The sequence below is a fragment of the Gopherus flavomarginatus genome, chromosome 6, assembly GCF_025201925.1.
Source record: "Gopherus flavomarginatus isolate rGopFla2 chromosome 6, rGopFla2.mat.asm, whole genome shotgun sequence".
NCBI lineage: Eukaryota > Metazoa > Chordata > Testudines > Testudinidae > Gopherus > Gopherus flavomarginatus.
The window spans coordinates 68,211,842-68,227,985 of NC_066622.1; the positions used below are offsets into that span (position 1 = coordinate 68,211,842).

The 16,144-nt window shown below is 42.7% G+C and overlaps 1 protein-coding gene across 1 annotated transcript in view; it reads left to right on the top strand.

Moving 5' to 3' along the window:
* Positions 1-16,144, top strand: part of TM9SF3 (transmembrane 9 superfamily member 3) — an 84,435-nt gene that overhangs the window by 54,196 nt on the left and 14,095 nt on the right. Inside the window, exon 10 of the mRNA XM_050960166.1 lies at positions 15,052-15,191. Coding sequence (XP_050816123.1) covers positions 15,052-15,191 — 140 coding nt within the window. The remainder of the gene's footprint in view (positions 1-15,051; positions 15,192-16,144) is intronic.

Genomic DNA, 16,144 nt, shown 5'->3' on the forward strand with positions numbered 1-16,144 from the left:
CAAATTCTATAAATAATATAAAATCTATGTTTATGTTGCAGTAGTGTAGAAAACTGCTGTTCTTGCAATAACACAACTCGAAATATAACATAATAGTTACAATTCAGACTAAAGAAATCCATTCACTGTACTTGCTAGCTGTTAAAAGGAATTTTCTGTTTGTAGTTGAAAATTTTCATCCCAGTAGGATCACATTTTTAATTGCATGGAGCCAGATACATACTCAAGTCCCATTCACTTTTATTGGGAAGAAACATGGGATTCTTACTTTCTGGGTCTGGGAAAACAAGGACGTCCTGAGAATAGGGATGTGAATGCCACTCCATGCTTTCTGGAGTGTGCCTGTTGGTGTCCTTGGGGGAGGATGGCAATTCTTTTGTCTTAGCTTTAGAATGTGCATTGTGAAAGCAGCAGGTCAAGTGGTGGTGATGGACAGAATGTAAGTCATGGCTGATGGTAGTTGGGCGGGTGGGTGGGTGGATAGGACTGAACCAGTTCCCCATTCATAGCACTCCTCTCAAAACCATCCTGCTGTCAAGTCAACTAAAACAGTGTTGAACTTCACTTTGATAATACTTACAACTTAGGACTTTTTGTCCAAGAATCTTAGTGTTTCTCAAATACTGATTAAATCTAAAAACACTACTGGGAGATTGGCTATAATATTATCCCCATTTAAAAAATGCTGTGCAACTTGTATACTTTTCTTCCCTACACCCCCTTAATGTCCAAAGTTGAATTTACCTGGATTCAGGGCCCTCAATCATTGCCTCTTATGTCTCTGGCATCTATGGTCTTGTTCCTTTTTTATCGCCCTGCAGCTTCTGTTGCATATTTTCCAAATCCTTGCCCATTCACTCACTTCATTGTTTCTATACACACACTCTCTCTCTCAACCATGATTAGTGTTTCACTTTCCCAGGAAAAGTGAAGTGATTTGGTATAACTGCTTCACATGTGAGGAAGCCAGTTGAATGTCATAAACCAGGCTTAATTATGAATTTACTTACTCTTCGAAATGATGTCAAACAGAACATTGCTTTTGGTATGGCGCTTGTCTTAATTACCTTAACAGATTCACAGCTGCTAAGTTAACAGAAACCCCATCCCTCCAAATGTGTGGCATTTATTACCTTGTAAACAAGCCCTAATTATAGCTGAATCCTTGGAATAATAGTGGGAGATGGTGACCTGTTTATTCCTAAAGACTGATGCAGGCTTCTTATAAGCCAAGGTACAACACAAAGCCAATCCAGTTGAAAGCTACTTATAAGCCATAATGGTTAAGTAAAAGAATCTATACAATAAGATTAGAGTTCCTGTAGAACATTTAGAACACTCTCTTTCCTTAAAAAGAAAGAAAAAAAATAAGTTTTTGCACTTACAACCAGCTTTGAAATAACCCTTTGTGTTAGTGTAAGAAAAAAGATTTGGTCGTGGATAGGGTTCCTGTTCCAACTGCCAAGGCATAATTATAAATTTGTAAAAAGAAAATTTTGGGGAATGTGTAGTATGAAAAATGCCTTCTAATGTTTTAACATGTGATGCAGCAGCAGTTTAGATTCAAACCAGTGGTGGGCAACCTGTGGCCCATGGGCCGTCAGGTTAATCCACTGGTGGGCTGCAAGACAGTTTGTTTACATTGACCGTCTGCAGGTAGTGGCCGCGGTTCACCATTCCCGGCAGGTTGGAGCAGCGGGAAGCTGCGTGGGCCGCAGGGATGTACTTTGATGTTTGAAAACGCAATTTAATGTGAAGATGAAGAATGGAGGATGCAAAAATTGAAGAATGCAGTTTAAAAGAAGTTGTTCTATTTCCTAGTCAGCAGGTCTTCAGGAATTTTCCGTTGAGAGGAAATACATCAAGTGGCCTATCTTAAAATATTGGCAGTAGGGAGAATCCAAAAATTTAGAATAAGAACCTTAATGTCACCTTTAACATGAAGAAGTGTGCTAATCATAGGACTTAAAATAATCAATGTAATATAAAGCTAAAGGTGCTTGAGTCATTTTATCCATTGATTCACTTTCAATCTGAATGTCTTTTTAAGGAGCAAGATTTAGAATTTTAATTTTTGCCATGTCAGTGTTAATCAGTCTATGCTAAAATGGAATATCGTGTTGGTTTTTCTGTGCCGAGACAAGTCATATCCAACACTGTCAGAAAGGTTTACAGCATTGATCTTTGACATGTGCAAAGAGGCTGTGCGAGCATTCACAATATCACATTTCTCATTCGTATTCTGATTTGGAGTTTAGGAATGCTGATGGAAGGGAATTCCACCTGCATTGAAATTGTAGTCTAGTGCTGTTCCACTCATTTTCATTTTAAGATCTGGGAAATGTTTGTGCAAAAGCAATTGAGAATGGCATCTTCAAGGGTCACGTAATGGATGTGTAGGGTTCCTTATGCACAGAGTGATTTTAATAATCTCTAGGGATTATGAATTTATGTTTGAGTCATAATTACTGTGTGGTGATAAATCTCCCTTCACTTTGCAGACTTTTAGTAGGAGCAAGTTATGGATTAGAAACGTGACCAGAACAATCAATGGTCTAATGAATTTTAATCAGCTAATGGAGTTGATTTGTAGAGGTAATGAGAAAAGAGCTTAGCTTCCTCACAGTAAATACTTGTGCTTTTGTGAGCCTCTCTCTCCTTGTGCAGATGTGGTTTCTCTCGCCTCTCCAAAGTGGGCAAGCCTCCAAAAGTCTCTAATGGCAAGCTTGCTCCTCCTTCATGAAATGAATATCCCTTTCCCCAAACTACAGTAGAGGGGAGAGGTGACACTCCTACTCGATAGTGGTCTTAAATAGTCCCCCTACCTCAAATTGCTTGCTAGGTCTGCTCTTCCTTGTTATGTTTTGCAAATGTGGAGAAAACATAAATTGGATGGTCATGGAAGAACACTGAGTGAAACAGGTTCAGTAAGAAATTGTAAAACTCTTGCATCCAAATCTTGCAACAAAAGGCTCAATCTGTCCCTCCTTTTTTGGTGATCTGCCCCAACCCCTGTATCTACCAGGTAGCATAGTGCCAGAAACAAGAGATAAAGCTAGGTACTAGCTGTCTACATTAGTACCCTGCTATTGCATCTGGATTTTAGGGAGCCCCTCACCTAGCTCTCCTGTTTTGAGATTGGCTGAACCTTCATAGCCACTGAAGGGTCCTTGCCTAGAGCTCACTGTAACACTGGGCCACTTGAATCTCTCAAAGCTTCCTCTGCTACCTTGCGCATCAGCCCTATCTGGAATCTCGCAGGAAGTGGAAAGTTAATAAGATCTTCCCCTATAATCCTAAACTAACTTCCCTGGCTGTAGGCCTGGGATTCTATTCTTGACTGTCATGGATGTACACATGCTCCTTAATCAACAGTAGGGAAAGCCTTGTGTAAGGAGAGGATAAAGGTCTAGGCTCTCTTCCTGGAAAATGTTTTTCCATTGCCTTTCCCATCAAAATGTAATAATGAAGCTGACCAATTTTATTCTGTCTTCTCAAAGCTTTTAGAAAAGGGTTTAAAGAATCGTTCTGGAACACTTCTATTAAACCTATGGTATGTAAGGAGAAGGATAAAGGTCTGATTCCTGCTAGCCACTAAACATGTTTGAAAACTGACTGCCCAGTGTCTAATTCAGACGTGGGCAAACTTTTTGGCCCTAGGGCCACATCTGAGTGGGGAAACTGTATGCAGGGTCATGAATGTAGGGCTGGAGCAGGGAGTGTGGGAAGCAATGCGTTGTGCAGGAAGGGGCTCAGGGCAGGGAATTGGGGTACAGGAGGGATCCGGCAGGTGGCTCAAGGCAGAAGATAAGGGGGCTCAGGGCAGGGGTAGGTAGTTTGCCCTCCTCTGGTCTGTTTGTAGCAGTAACAATGGGGGATGTTACTGTGACTCTGCCTTTTCAGAGCCTAAGCTTTTATTTTTCAATCTTAATTTTTTTATAGTACTTCGAGGATCTGGGATCCTCTTGATGCTGTAAGATACTTTGACTTATCTTGTAACCTTCCTGTGCACTCATGCGTCAAACAGTCACATCATATACATGTCTGTTTTATTTTCATGGGAAGACATTGGGTCTGGTCTGGTCCTTTTCTCTATCTGCGTTCTTACATTTCTGGTAGAATTATCTTGTGTTAATACATTTATTTCCTATTGATTAGTTTGTTTAATCTGTCCTATTGTTTATGAATAACTCGGATTTTGGTCAGGAAATACCTCTTGAAATATAAAGTTGAGCTGCTTCTGTTGTGGGAAATTGCATAGTTGTCACTGCCATTGTTTTTTCTCTTGCCTCTTATAGATGGGATAGGGTTGGTGAACAGATTTACTAACAGAGTTCTTGTGCAAGAGATTCTTAACAAGGGCTGACATAGGACAGACCACAGATGGTCAGAGCAAAATATTTTGATGTGGAGAATTGTATTTTTCAGGAGTACCATGAACTTTCCCTTATAGTAAGGGACTGGGATGAGGACAGGCTGGAGGGGGCTACAGGCAGAAAGGTCTGTAACCACTAGAGTACACGCCCCAGGCATCTGGAACAGACCCCAGTATTCTGGAGTCTCAGTTCTTCTGCTGTCAGCAAATAACAGTGAAACTCAATTGCAAAGTCTCTCTTCCTTTAATGGTGGTTCCACATACAAGATGACAACCTACTACTGCACTCAGTTAATATTAGCTCAAGTGGCAGATGTTTGTGCTGTGGATCTAAAGTTGATGTTCCATGTTGATGTTCCATGTCGGTGTCAGTATAATTCCACATTAGGGGATTTCTGTTTTGTTTGCTTTTTAAAAACCTAGGAAATTACAACCAAAAAAACATTAAAAGAACATTTAAAGGTGCAATGTCAAGCTCTTAGGGGTTAGGAAGTGCCAGAATAAAGTGCCTATACCACCTCTAATTTGGCCCCTTGTATGGATGCATTACGTTACAATAGTTTTTAATTATATGACCACATACTATATGTTCCATATATGATGGTAGTATGATAGTATGGTCACATACTATATTATGAATCAGGGTTGTGTAGTGAATGAGGCTGTTATTTGTAGGACCCCTGCTTCACTTGTTGCAGAAGTTGGAAATTATGTAGTGAATGAAGGAAGAGATTGCAGGAAGAGGATGGTCTTGTGGCTTAGGTAGCTGAATGCTGGGCAAAGTCACAGGAATCTTCCCCACTTTGAACTTTAGAGTACAAAATGGGGACCTGCATGAACACTTCTAAGCTTAATTACTAGCTTAGATCTGGTAACGCTGCCACTAGCCAGAATTTAGTGTCTGGCACACTTTCTGTTCCCCCAAAATCTTCCCTGGGGAACACAGATCCAAACCCCTTGGATCTTAAAACAAGGAGAAATTAACCATTCCCCCTCCTTTCCCCCCAGACTTTCCCCTCCCTGGGTTGCCTTGAGAGGCTTCACACAGATCCAAACTCCTTGGATCTTAAAACAAGGAGGAATTAACCATCCCCCCTCCTTTCCCCCCACTAATCCCTGGTGAGTTCAGACCCAATCCCCTTGGATCTTAAAGCAAGGAAAATCAATCAGATTCTTAAAAAGAAAGCTTGTAATTAAAGAAAGAGGAAAAAAAAGTAAAAATTAGCTCTGTAAAATCAGGATGGAAGATGCTTTACAGGGTACTCAGATTCATATAGACCAGAGGGGACCCCCCCCCCCCCCCGCAGCCTTAGATTCAAAGTTACAGCAAACAGAGGTAAAAATCCTTCCAGCAAAAGAAACATTTACAAGTTGAGAAAACAAAGATAAAACTAATCCGCCTTGCCTGGCTATTACTTACAATTTTGAAACATGAAAGACTGATTCAGAAAGATTCGGAGAGCCTGGGTGTACGTCTGGTCCCTCTCAGTCCCAAGAGCGAGCAACACCCAAAACCAAAAAGCACAAACAGACTTCCCTCCACCAGGATTTGAAAGTATCTTGTCCCGCTATTGGTCCTCTGGTCAGGTGTCAGCCAGGTTTACTGAGCTTCTTAACCCTTTACAGGTAAAAGAGACATTAACCCTTAACTATCTGTTTATGACAGACCCTCACAGGTAGCCACTATATTCTCATTTTCAGAGTGCCCAACTGAAGGCATCTGAAGTCTGGTTTACAGATGTGTGAAGCACTCGCAACTAAAGCTGTAAAGAATTGGTATTTTTGGCTTGCTAGCCACCACCACCTGTGGTTTTGTGAATGGTGCCCAAGTCCCCTTGTGAGTTAGTCTTTGGCCACAGCCGCATGTGATGTTATTCACTGAGCCATGTCCATCGTGTGCACTGAATGAACCAGGGGTCCTTTGCGAAAAATAGTGTGTAATCATGTAATTAAAGACTGAATCATAATGCTTACATAAAAGGGGGTAGATTAATATTGCCCATGCAGTCTTAATTTTGGTATTTTCTAACTTCTGAGTGCTTTACATTGCAACCTTAATGTTCTTTTAAGGTAGTTATTTGTATGTAATAACATGTAACTTAGATTTCTTTTGCTCAATTTTTCCTTGATACAGCTTGTGTAATACTCTTAAGTACTCTGAACTGCTTAGATTTAAACTCTTCATCTTTGATACGAGTTTGTACGGCACCTAGCACAATGGGATCCTGGTCCATGTCTCAAGCTCCAAGATAGTCCCGCAAGACAAGTAATGAGTAAAATTATGCAGGCTGGGTCTTAACTCAGTTTGAAAACCCAACTTACTACCAGTGTGTACATAGTGTAACACTTTTAGCTCAACTTTTAGCAGGTCAAGTTGTGATTGAGGCAGGATTCCAGGTAACATTATTTATATGCTAAAAACATTTTAGTTTTGGTGCCGCTGATTCTTACTGTTCTGTATATTAACTCTTCATTTGTCCAGATTTTAAGTGTGAACCTGGATTGCTGTGTAAAAAAAAAAAAAAAATCTGTATCCTCTACATACCCTCCCACATGGGGAGAGAGTCAATGATCACTGGTGTGCAGCACTGGTATCTGACAGGAGAGATCAAGCCTCTCTTTCTTCATGGATAGTTTTTTATTAAATTTATCCCTTCTGCATTCGACAGTCAGGACAACACAACCTGCCAGAGGCAATTTAATATTTGTTATGCTCATAAAAATTTTAATTTATCACCTTTGAATGAAGTTTAAGCTACAGTTAGAAAATGTGAAGCCTGTGGAGCTAGTACATAAATTATGTCCCTCTTGACAATGTTTCTTTTCAAGTATGAAAAATTAAATGGTACACATTTAGTCGAGAGCAATATAATAGTGAATTCCCGCTAAAAAAAAAAAAATTACAAATAAAGCAGGCAGTTGTTACAGAAGAGCTCTTCTATGGCAACTGAATCCAGGAGAATAAGTCAAAATGCTGACTTTTAAAGAATGGATATTTTTAGTTGAAGAAATACAGCAATAAAAGTAAAATTAAGAAATTGAACTAACTAGGGTGTTTTAAATAGAAATAATTTTGTCTAGATTTTTAGTCAGTATTGAGTTTTCTGTCTGGAAAGCAGGATTTGCAGTTACAGTAAAATATACATTTTTTTTAAAGTATTGGTTAAAATTGTTCTTTGAATTTCCCTTAGCTGACTGTAATAAAACATACTTTGCTTGAATTAATTTTTAAGGCCTAATTCTGATACCAAAGCATATCACTGCATACCTGCAAAATCACGTACTGTTAAAGGGATAGCTAAGCAAAGTAGCTGCTGTTCCAAGTGTGTGTCACTGTGCATCCACTGTAGGTGAGCATGTGCGCAAAACCAGACTTTTTTTCCTTGGCTAACAGTGTCTGTTATGGCTTCACATCCTCCTTGTGCTCCTGTGCAAGGACATGAAGGACAGAGCAGCTGCATCGCGCAGTTCACTCTCTCCACCCATGACAGAGAGGCAGAACGCTGTGAGTGTCTGACCCACTACTGCTGTTGATCTTAAAAACGCATCCATTTCCAGACTTTCGGGGGAGAAATGTATCTTCACCCCCACGTCCGTTCTTTTCTTCAATTTGAATGCTCCTAAAAAAGACTATCTCTATATGTAGCATCAATAGGTACCGTGTGCCTGCTGCTATGCCAGACTCCAAATCCTATGGGTTTAAATCCTACCTGACCTATGATGGCCTTCTCACCCAGTCAGTGGGCTTAGGGTACGTCTACACTACAGGATTATTCCAATTTTACATAAACCGGTTTTGTAAAACAGATTGTATAAAGTCGAGTGCGCGCGGCCACACTAAGCACATTAATTCGGCTGTGTGCGTCCATGGTCCGAGGCTAGCGTCGATTTCCGGAGCGTTGCACTGTGGGTAGCTATTCCATAGCTATCCCATAGTTCCTGCAGTCTCCCCCGCCCTTTGGAATTCTGGGTTGAGATCCCAGTGCCTGATGGGGCAAAAATCATTGTCGCGGGTGGTTCTGGGTAAATGTCGTCACTCATTCCTTCCTCCGGGAAAACGGCAGACAATCATTTCGCGCCCTTTTTCCCTGGATTGCCTGGGCAGACGCCATAGCACGGCAACCATGGAGCCCGTTCAGCTTTTTTTTTTTACTGTCACCGTATGTGTACAGGATGCCGCTAACAGAGGCATTACTGCAGTGCTACACAGCAGCATTCGTTTGCTTTTGCATAATAGCAGAGACGGTTATCTGTCGTTCTGTACTGTCTGCTGCTATCATGTATGCGCCTGGCTGAGGTCGGCCTGGGGTGCAAAGGCAAAACTGGGAATGACTCCCCGAGTCAATCCCTCCTTTATGGTTTCTAAAAATAGTCAGTCCTGCCTAGAATATGTGGCAAGTGTATCAGAGAGCATAGCTGCTCCGTGTCAGATCCCGCAGAAATGATGAGCTACATGCCATTCACATGGGGTTGTCCCTGCAACAACCCCACCCGTTGCTTCCTTCCTCCTCCAAGCTTCCTGGGCTACCGTGGCAGTGTCCCCTCTATTTGTGTCATGAAGTTATAAAGAATGCAGGAATAAGAAACAGTGACTTGTTAGTGAGATAAAATGAGGGGTAGGCAGCCTCCCGGTGCTATGACAGTCCAGGCAGAACATTAAGCTGTGCGGGGGAGAGGAGCCCAGCATCCCGCTGCTATGATAATCCAGGCGGTACAGAATCTTTTCTTTACACAGGAAAGGGAGGGGGCTGATGGAGCTCAGCCTCCAGTTGCTATGATGAGGATGGTTACCAGCCATTCTGTACCATCTACTGGGAATGACGGGAATCATTCCTGTTTTTACCCAGGCGCCCCCGGCCAGCCTCACCTGAGGCCAGCCAGGAGCACTCACGGGCTCAGGATGAGGACGGCTAGCAGTCCTGCTGCACCATCTGCCACCAGGGAAGGGAGAGGAGTGGATACTGCTCTTCACTGCCACAGCATCGCGTTTACCAGCAGCATTCAGTAGACATAGGGTGACATTCAAAGAAATCAAGAAACGATTTTTCCCTTTTCATTCATGTGGGGGCGGAGGGAATAAATTGTCGAGCTATACCCTGAACCACGCCGGACAATGTGTTTGACCCTACAGGCATTGGGAGCTCAGTCAAGAATGTAAATATTTTTCGGAGACTGCTGTGGACTGTGGGATAGCTGGAGTCCTCAGTACCCCCTCCTTCCCTCCATGAGCATCCATTTGATTCTTTGGCTTTCCGTTACGCTTGTCACGCAGCACTGTGTAGCCTGGAGATTTTTTTCAAATGCTTTGGCATTTAGGCTTCTGTAATGGAGCTCTGATAGAACAGATTTGTCTCCGCATACAGCGATCAGATCCAGTATCTCCCATATGGTCCGTGCTGGAGCTCTTTTTGGATTTGGGACTGCATCGCCACCCGCTTATCAGAGCTCCAGGCTGGGCAAACAGGAAATGAAAATCAAGTTTGCGGGGCTTTTCCTGTTTACCTGGCCACTGCATCCGAGTTCAGATTGCTGTCCAGAGCGGTCACAGTGGTGCACTGTGGGATAGCACCCGGAGGCCAATACCATCAATTTGTGGCCACACTAACCCTAATCTGATATGGTAATACTGATTTTAGCACTACTCCTCTCTTTGGGGAGGAGTACAGAAACCGATTTAAAGAGCCCTTTATATCGATATAAAGGGCCTCGTGTGGACGGGTACAGCGTTAAATCGGTTTAACGCTGCTAAAATCGATTTAAACGCGTAGTGTAGACCAGGCCTTAGTCACTGTTTGGAGGAGAGTTACATTCCCATTGTATATGGTATGTAAATCCTTCTCAAGGAGTGGAAGTCCAAGGGTTGCATAGCAGAAATTGCATCTGCTTAAATAATCAGTGCATGCTACCTTGGATCTGGAGGAGACTACTGCCTCCAAAGAGCAAGAAGGGTCATCTTCAGCAAGTGCTGCTTGGGCGGATGGCAAACTCCAATGTCAAGCAGTGGCAGGAAAGAAAACGCCATTCAAATCTGCACTCGCTACGTTGACACTGACAGCCTCAGCACAGGGACCAGGGACTTCTGTCACTACACTGGTGCCTACTGATACGGCACCAATCTCAACATCAGCACTCCCAGCTTTGACAGCTTCAGCATTGGAGCCAGAACTGGTGCCCCAACGTAAGGGTGAGACCAAAAGGCACAACCAAATGGAGCTCAGACGTGGCTCCCAGTGCTGGGGCAAACAATCCTGAAGGAGAACGAGGAACAGCACTCTCCAAAGAGAGTGCCTTAAGTCTTCTACTGAAGTAGAAATGATGATCTGCAAACCAGCACCAGCAAAGACACCAGCACTGACCACTGTGGCAATTACAGGCTCAGTCTATGTCTTTATGGATTCACCTAGATTCTTTACAGAGACTTCTTCAGCATATTGCCACGTCACCACCATTCAAAAAGTACTATTCTTTGGTCACGCCTTCTCCCGAATGCTGAGCAGGGATGTCTTTCCTCTACCTTTTATAAGAACAACCTGAAAGCTGGTACTGAGCATTTGTCTCTCACATGATGCTGACGCAGTGGAAGTCTGAATAGCAATGGACTGACCAGCGCATCTGGGGCAGTACCATTTCATGTGCCAAGCTGGCCATACTGGTCTCACCAGGGACCATCATCTCAAGTATCCCAAAGCAGATCTTCCTGCCGATCCAGGAAGAGATCAGGTTCCCTGATGACATAACTACCTAGGCCACTGACCACTCAGGAGCTAGGAGCAGCAGAAAAAATCTCTAATTTCCAACAAAAGAACAGTTATCGCCTGATGAGGGAGCTGCACCACCCCCTGCCTTGGCAGGTGACTATTTTGAGCCCTTTCAGGCTCTCCTGGTTTGCATTGTGAAGTCCCTGGACATAGAGATGGTTATATAGGAGAGCTCTCAAATGTATGGTATCCTGACCCCATCAGCCCCAGCCAGAATTGCCCTCCCTATTAATGAGGCCATATTAAAGCTGGCCAGGGGTCTGTGGCCAGCACTAGTCCTTGTCCAGATGGGTGGAAGAACGCTATCAAGTGTCCCTGAAGAATTTTGAGAACTTTATTCCCCCCTGGGGCCAGCTTCTTTAGTAGCTGTAGCAGTGCAGGAGAAGTTGAAATCAACAAGAGGCACACCCGGGGACATGGACCCCAGAAGTTAGAACTTTTCAGGCACAAAACCTACTTTTTTTGGTTTCGCTGCAACTCTGGGTGGCTATCAGGCAATGCTTGCCAAGTATAATTTCCTAATATAGAGCAGAGTGACTCCTGTTCTGTGCTACATAACATGATTAAAGAGATAAGGAAGATTATTAAAGAACGCTAGATGGTTACCAGAAGAGTACGCAGGCAGTCATGGGTGCTTCTGACATGGCTGTGACCATGAAACGAGAATCAGTCTATTAGCCACTGGGCAACTGAGAGATCCAAGATATCACCCAGCACCTCCCACTCAAGGGGATGGAGATCCAATACAAGGGCTGACAAAGTGCTCCACTCCTCAAGACTTGATAGCTACCTTTGAGGTCACTAGAGATTTATACACTAACCCCTTATGGGAAGCCCTACAAATATCAGTCTCAGCAGAGGCAGCTGGCTTACCCTTACTCCCAGGACAGATTAGCCATAGTGGAAAAGGCCACAGTACCAGAGGGCACCTCTTCTGCCTCCTCTGTCCCATATGCCACCCAGTTAGCCAATTTGATGGAAGTGTCAGGAGCCACATCAGAGCTAATCAGGAGTCATCTTGCCTTGATCCACAGATCCAGTTGGTCCAATATCACCTTGGGCAAATGGGTGCTGATACAGTCTCCCCTGGCTATCCCATCTACTTCCACAGCCTACGTTTCTCAACCCCCTTCCCATTCCCTTTTCAGGGGCCATTTTCATGAGAGCCTGTTACAGAAAGTGGCCTTGTTGCTTCATCTAGGAGCTATAGAAGAGTTTCCAGAATAATACGAGGGGAAAGACTTCTGTTTGCAGTACTACTTTATCCCAGAGAAAGGTGATCTGTGTCCTATCCTAGACCCTGAGACAAACAAATACATAGGCTGCCTCAGATCCAGGACGGTGACTCTTGCCTCTATTATTCCATCTCTTCAGATTCAAGACTGCTTAAGGGCTCTCAACTTATAAAGTGTAACTTTCTGCATAGCCATCTATCTGGCCCACAGGCAGTGCCTGAAATTCACAGTGTGATCAGGTCATTGCTAGTACAAGATACTGCCATTCGGCCTCTCTGCAGCATCACGTGTCTTCACAAAATGCCTGGTGGTGGCAGTGGTCCATCTTAGAAGACAAGACATTCACATCTATCACGTAGATGACTGGCTGATCAGAGACCGGTGACAGTGGGAGACAGCAGCGAGTCTGTAATGTGCTATCACTTTTGGCCAGAAGATATTTAGGCACTTGTGACTGAACTTCCCCTATATAAGACAAAGGTGGTCCTAAGACCTCATCCAAAACTGATTTCCCAGGTTTCAGATTTTCATCTGCACCAATTTACTATCTTACCAGTCTGCTTCCTTATAGCCACATTGGCACTGAGAGAAAATAAATTGTGTGCAGGACTTTGTTTTAATATATTGACAGGACTAAGCCATTTACACTGTTGCCCAATCTGTTTCTGGCTCTGAGTTCTAAAAGTCAAGCTGTTGCATCTCCAACTGAACAGCAAGTCTCACTCACTCCACTAGAGCTCAGGTGATCTCTTCAGACATGTGCTAGTGTCTGAGATCTTCGAGATGGAGTTACCCACTGACCTTTGTCAAACTGTGTCTTGGACTTAGCTGCTAGGTCAGGTGCCAAGTTCTGGAGAGCAGTACTTCTGCTGGATTAGTCAAACAGTGAAACAGCCGATTCCCAATGTTCGAGGGGATACCACTTGCCAGTCAGCTGCAGTGGGATCTATGCTGACACATACTCAAAGAACCAGTTAGCGTAGGGTGATCGTTCTTTAAGATGTCATCAGTAGGGGTCTGTGACAGGGTGCTGGGCAAAGGGTTGCTGATTTAGCCCTCTGTCACGCCAGCTCCCATTTAGAGGAATAAATTAGAGCTGGCTGGAGATAATCTGACCTTAATTGGGGAAGCAGAGAGAGCTGCCACCTAATTGGCCTGGGGCTGTATAAAAGCCTCAGGGAAAGGAAGCCAGGGGAAGAGCAGAAAGAAAGGGAAGAGGCAGGAAGTGGAAGCAGGGAGATAGCTCTTCCCTCCCTCCTGTCTCCAAATGGTGAAGGACCAGCTGTACATGGTGAAATGGTGGTGGGAACAAGTGTGTAAATAAACTGCACCTGTGGTTACTGACCCCAGGGTCTCAGAGTGACGTTATGGACCTAGCAGAGGCAGGAGCCAAGGGGGGCCCTGCCACGCTCTGCTACAGGGTCCCACAGCACCCCCCCACCGCCCAATCCCTGCTGTTTGGAGTTCTCAGCTACCACGGGCTTTGAATTGCAAGGGAACTGAGGGAGGACATGGTTACTCCACCTTTTATGTCCAAACACGAAGAGGCATGGGTGCATGCACAGCCCCAAAAGACATAGGTATTCAAACAAAGAAATCCAATCTTGTGCACGTGCATCTACAGTGAGATTCACACTGACAACATCTTGAAGAACCACAGTTACTATAGTGTGCGAGTAATCCATTCTATTTTTACTTAGAAGTACTGTATCTTAGAATGTTATTGAGTAATTTAATATATTTCCAAGTAGTTTCATAGTTTTTTATATTCAAGAGTTACATGATTAGGGAACATCTTGCTGAGTATTTTTATAATTCCTTTTTTTTTCCCCACTACAATGCCCTTTCCTTTCATGAGCAGAAAAAAAAATTGCTTGTTGTATAGAGTGAACCATCTCCAGTTCTATAAAGTCTTCTGAGGCACACTTCATTGGAATGAGGCAGAATAAAGGGCATGATTTTTCTTCACTGTGCATATGCAATTGTGCACTGATTTGTACATGTATTTTTTGTTTGTAAAGTGGGTAACTGAACGTGCAAATAATCAGTTACCTGTCTGACCATTTGTATGTATAGTTCAGAAAATCTGGTCCCAAGTGTCAATTTGAACAGCGTTATATGGCTTCAACATTGTGGTTTTGGCTTTTTTGGAAGACCTTTATATATCCAGAATATTGTAAGCAGATTTTAAATTTAACTATTTTAAATGAGTCTAGTTATCAGCTAGGTAATATCTATTCAGGGTTAGTGTAGTTAACTTTTTGTAATCAGAGAAGTTTTCTGACACTGAATTCTGATACAGCGAAGCAGAATAAAGGGTCCAGGTTCCAGTTTTTCAGTGTACAATGTGAACTTCACTTTAACCATTATAAATAGAAGAGACTGCTATAAATTTGTTCCAAACTCTTTAAAACATAGCAGAAACTGGTTAATATTTTCAAACAGATACAATTTTACTAGAGTACATTTTTCTTTTAGCACCTTCTTCTGTTAGATTTGCCATGGAATAAAACACAAATATTGCATCTCAACAGTCAAAAAAGTAATTTGGATGTTGGCTAATGTTTTATAACTAGGAGTTTGGTTCAGCATTGGTACAACATACACACTTGTGCCTTGTTACTTTAGATGTCTCTTTAATTTCTTTTCTGTGATCTCATACCCCTGTTTATTGAATTTACAGGTGGCAGTATGCTGTATCTGTTTCTTTGTTATTCTTCCATTGAACCTTGTTGGTACAATTCTTGGCCGAAATCTCTCGGGCCAGCCCAACTTCCCTTGTCGTGTCAATGCTGTGCCTCGTCCGATACCGGAGAAAAAATGGTAAAGAGAAGTGCTTATACATTGTGTATTCACTCAAACATAAATGTGTTTAGAATTTTGAATGATCCCAATACCTCGGAAATAATTTTAGAGTAGCTTTTCAATTTATATTTAGTTCAAGGCATGTGTGTGGGGAAAAAGCTTCTCAGGAAGCTGATTTAAGTTTCTGCATTAAAGCATCTCTTTAAAGGGATTGGATGGATAAAGGTTAAAACTTTCAACTTGAAGTCACTAGTTTGTGGTACCATTCCCATTCTAGGTAGATAGGTTTCCCCAGAAATCAAAGTTCCCACCTCACTTAGCATCGTTGACAGATTTAAGACCGAATGGGCCCTGGAAACTGAACTAGCTTCACCCATGGAGGGGGATTTCTCCCAGTTAGGGCTGAGAGACATTTGGAGGATGTTGTAGTGGCAATGCAAGCTGCCCCCAACATGTTTTTTGGGTAAGAGGTTTCTCTAGGCCATTAAGTTGATATTCATGAATATTTCTTTTTATGTGAATATAAAGGCATCTTTATTTCCAATAAATAGACATTTTTTAGCTTGTAGCATGAATACCATGAATACAATCTCCTTGCCCTATTAGCTTGTATCTAGTGATGAGGAGAGAAGCTGTGGAAATAAAACTGTCCTCAAAGGATGGGTTTTATTGATTTTATTCCTCTCAGAAGAGTGGAGTAGTAAAAATGAAGGGGATGGTGGAATATGTTACACCCACAATCTCCAGGAAATGCAGTGTCTTGAGTTAATGGTGTGTTGCTCAGTGGAGAAGGTGAGGTTTGATTTATACTGCAGCCCATATCTTGGAGAGTGATGGATTTTTCTGGATCAGGATGAGAAAAAGAAATAAGATACTTTTAATGAAGGTAAAATTGTGGGACCATCAACTTAGACAAGTCTTCCTATAAATAAAGAAGGAAGCAGCAAATTAAATCACTAAATTACCTCTCT